Source organism: Antrostomus carolinensis, unplaced genomic scaffold (genome assembly GCF_000700745.2).
Source record: "Antrostomus carolinensis isolate BGI_N321 unplaced genomic scaffold, ASM70074v2 scaffold50405, whole genome shotgun sequence".
NCBI lineage: Eukaryota > Metazoa > Chordata > Aves > Caprimulgiformes > Caprimulgidae > Antrostomus > Antrostomus carolinensis.
The window spans coordinates 366-4,363 of record NW_010318122.1 but is presented as its reverse complement, the minus strand read 5'-3'; the positions used below and the strand labels follow the sequence as shown (position 1 = coordinate 4,363).

Sequence of the window (3,998 nt, the reverse complement as noted above, 5' to 3'; positions counted from 1 at the left end):
GGGGAGGGGGGCTGCATTTCTGGGGTAGATGTAATTTCTGCCTTTAACTTCTGTGAAATGCTTTGAAATGGCAAATGGAGTGGAAATGTTCGTTATTAGTTCTCCAGGGAGGGGGGGAGAAGTCTGAGAGCCGGAGTGGTGGGAAGGGAGAGGAGGGAATTCAGATGCTTTTCAGAACCCCCTGGAAACGGCCGAGGCCGGATCAGCAGCTGAGCACTGCGGTGGCCGAGCCCTCGCTGCTGCTTTACTCTCACCTTCAATTCATCTTCCAGGGAGATCTGGGCCCTTTCAACCCTGGTTTGCCAGTGGAAGTGCCTGTCTGGTTGGCCATTAATCTGAAGCAGAGGCAGAAGTGTCGGCTGATTCCCCCGGAATGGATGGATGTTGGTAAGGATGGTGGCTTCTGCCCTGGGCTTCAGTGGGTGCAGTGAAAACATGGAATAAAATCTTCAAAAATCTCTGCTTTTCACCATTATTAAAGAACCTTTGAGCAACCTGGTCTAGTGGAAGGTGTCCCTGCTGATGGCAGGGGGGCTGGGACTGGATGAGCTTTAAGGTCCCTTCCAATCCAAACCAGTCTATGATTCTATGAACCTTAATCCAACAAACACAAAATACCTGTGAGAGAAGGATCTCATGTTCCACCACTGGCATTTTTTCTGTTTCCAGGAGATGTAATCTGCCCAGTTAAATCAGGTATTTAACTTCTGTTCCTCTGGTGAGGAGGAAGAACAAGGGTTAGATGGAATCCCCAGCCCTCACACTCACCTTCAGCAGCGGCTGCTGATCTCTCTGAGCAGCACTTGCCCCTTGCAAGGCTTGTTCAGAAAGAGCTTTGGGTGACACTTGGTGAGGAGAGAGACCTTGGAGAGCACATATGTGTGTTCATCCCCAGTTCCTTCACTCCATGAAATCATTTTCCTTGAGGCCATTGGAAATGGGAGGTCATCTCACTCTCTATTCAGTGAGAACCGTGGCACCTTGTCTTTTGTCATCTCAAGGGAAATGGAGAAAGACAAGAAGTCAACAGGAATGGAGCTGCAGGAAGAGGGAGACCTGCACCAAGCGTTCCTGCTTTATTAATTCAAGAGCACAAACACTAATTAGCCCAAGTCCCAGGTGCTTTCTGGGTGAAGGGACCATCTCCCAACAGACCATTGGTTTGGGGATGAAGCTGGTGTAGATCCAACCTCCTGGCATGGTGTGCTGATGAGCATGACTTTGCTGTCTGTCAGCAGCATCCTTGTGTCCTTCATTCCAGAAACCTTTTCCTCTCTCTGCATGGATTCCAACTTGGCCATAGAGTCAGTCCTACAGAAATTGTGTCTGGCTTTTCCTGGGGAGGGGGGTAAAAATCTACCTGGAGGGGGGGTAAAAATCTACCTGAAGGGTTGAAGATCTGCCAATGCTTGACCATTCCTGGTTATATTTTAGAAAAACTGGAAGAAATCCGAGACCAGGAACGTAAAGAGGACACCTTCACTCCCATGCCCAGTCCCTATTACATGGAACTCACCAAGCTGCTGTTAAACTAGTGAGTAGGAAACATCTTGTACCACTTTCCACCCGACTACACCCTCGCATGGACAATTTTTCAAGCTTTCCTTGGCAGGAACCCCAGAGGGCGGTGGGAACGTGAGAGTTAATGGAGGTTTATTTCCCAGCGTGCCAAGATCACGTTGCAGTGGTTTTTCTCCTGGTAACTTTGTGTTTCAGTAACTTGGGGATTGCTTGTTCCACGGCCTGATAATTGAAGCTGTGCCGCTTTATTGAGCGGCAGCTGAGCGTAGAGGCCTTGAGGATCAGCGAGGCGTTCCGTGGCTGCTGCAATCTGTTCAACAGCCTTAAACCCTCCAGGCTTCTTCCTTGGCTCTCCTTCAGGAGGAAAGCTCTTTCCTCAGCCTAAAAAGCATGAGACTGGGGATATTCCCAGTCTGAACTCCTGCCTGCTGAGGTATTTCACTTGTAAAATGTGCTGGCTGGTATTTTTTTTCTCAACTCTTCTGACTTGAAGCCCTCAATTACGGGCAGGATGGTCATTTAAGCTCTGGCTTTTCCTCTGGAGATGACGCTCTTGGCGTGTGTGGTTCCTTCCCTCATGCTAGAATAATCCTGACAGCTCTGTCCCTGTGAATTGATCTGATCTCTCGAGGTCCTTATGGCAGCACTGAATTGCCTTAATGGGGAGGATGTGGCACGGCTCATACAGTCCTTTCAACTTCATTCTCTCTGATAGAAGCACAAGAGCAAAGAGCCGGGGCTCTAATCGCAGCCGAGTCCTTTCAATTCCCTGGCTGCTTGTGACTTTGGCCGGGTGATTGGCCCTTTGTGTACCTCGTACCAGCTGGGCAATTAAAGAGCAGAAGGATTCTTAGTGAGAACCAGATGCTGCATCAGAGCTGAGCATTCCTGGGTAAATAAACTATTCCCCTCATCCCCCCCCCCAAAAAAAAATAATCCCAGCAGAAGTACCAGGCTGGATTTTAATGTTGAGTTGCAGGTTTTGTTGTGTTTTTTTTTTTTCCTCTCGAGCAAGCTGCTCTGCTTACACCTCAGAGGACTGAAGAACTGCCAACATGACTTACTCCAGTGACATAACGTCCGAGTCCCTCGCAGCCTGTTCTGATCTGCTCTCTCCTTCCTTTAGCGCTTCAGACAACATCCCCAAAGCTGATGAGATACGGACGCTGGTGAAGGATACGTGGGACACCCGGCTGGCCAAGCTGAGGCTGTCTGCAGACAGCTTCGTCAGGCAGCAGGAAGCTCACGCCAAGGTGAGGTGGGGATGGACGGACAGACAGACAGGCAGGCAGGGAGAGGTTTGCCAGCTCTGTGCTGGGAGGATTCCAGATGCCGTGTGATTGCGTGGGCTTGTGACTGATGAGAGCTGCTTGTGAAAGTGCTGGTTGGGGCATGTGGGGGTTTTTTTTCCTCTTAGGTTGTGGATATGTCAGTTGGGAACTCGGGCCATATGCTGAAAACCTCGGTTTATGGGCTGGTTGCAGCTCTCTGTGCCTTATGGAATCACAGAATCAATGTCAGGGGTTGGGAGGGACCTCAAAAGATCATCCAGTCCAATCCCCCTGCCAGAGCAGGAACCTACATGAGATCACACAGGAAGGTGTCCAGGCAGGTCTTGAATGTCTCCAGAGAAGGAGACTCCACACCCTCCCTGGGCAGCCTGTCCCAGGGCTCTGGCACCCTCACTGGAAAGAAGTTTCTTCTGAAGTTTAAGCAGAACCTCCTGTGTTCCAGCTCACACCCATTGCCCCTTGTCCTACCATTGGGCATCACTGAGAAGAGCCTGGCTCCATCCTCCTGACATTCACCCTTTACATATTTATAAACATTAATGAGGTCTCCCCTCAGTCTCCTCTTCTCCAAGCTAAAGAGCCCCAGCTCCCTCAGCCTTTCCTCAGCAGGGAGATGCTCCACTCCCTTCATCATCTTGGTGGCTCTGTGCTGGACTCTCTCCAGCAGTTCCCTGTCCTTCCTGAACTGTGGGGCCCAGAACTGGACACAATATTCCAGATGTGGCCTCACCAGGGCAGAGAAATTGCAATGGAAATGGTGCTCTCGTTGCTCCTTTGCTTCCCCTCACCGGGGGTGGCAGCTGAGCTGGTCCCTTGGGGTGTCACCGAAGGAGAAGCATGTGCTGCAGAGCTCCTTTCTGCATTCATTGTCCTCCCTGTTTCCTCAGATTCTGTTTGTTTGGGTTTTTTTCTCTTTTAGCTGGATAATTTAACCTTGATGGAGATCAACACAACGGGGACTTTCCTTACTCAAGCCTTAGACCACATGTACAAACTCCGGACTAACCTTCAGCCTGGTGAGAGTGCCCATTCCCAGGATTTCTGAGGTACCAGCCAAGGTCAGCCCTCAAATACCCCAGGAGAGGACAGTGGAAGGGAGCAGGCTGCGCTCCTCACCCTTGGACATTCATCTGGCCAACTTCCACCTCTGTGCAACCTTCTCCTGGGACCACCCAAGCTTCATCT

The 3,998-nt window shown here is 50.5% G+C and overlaps 1 protein-coding gene across 1 annotated transcript; it reads left to right on the top strand.

Annotated features, from left to right (window-relative positions):
- Positions 1–272: 272 nt before the first annotated feature.
- Positions 273–3,858, top strand: GINS2 (GINS complex subunit 2; the record flags this gene model as incomplete). The annotated part of the gene is made up of 4 exons (XM_010168777.1): positions 273–387; positions 1,435–1,534; positions 2,648–2,774; positions 3,733–3,858. Coding segments are annotated over 4 exons (468 nt in total), but the record flags the coding sequence as incomplete, so codon positions are not given.
- Positions 3,859–3,998: the final 140 nt, after the last annotated feature.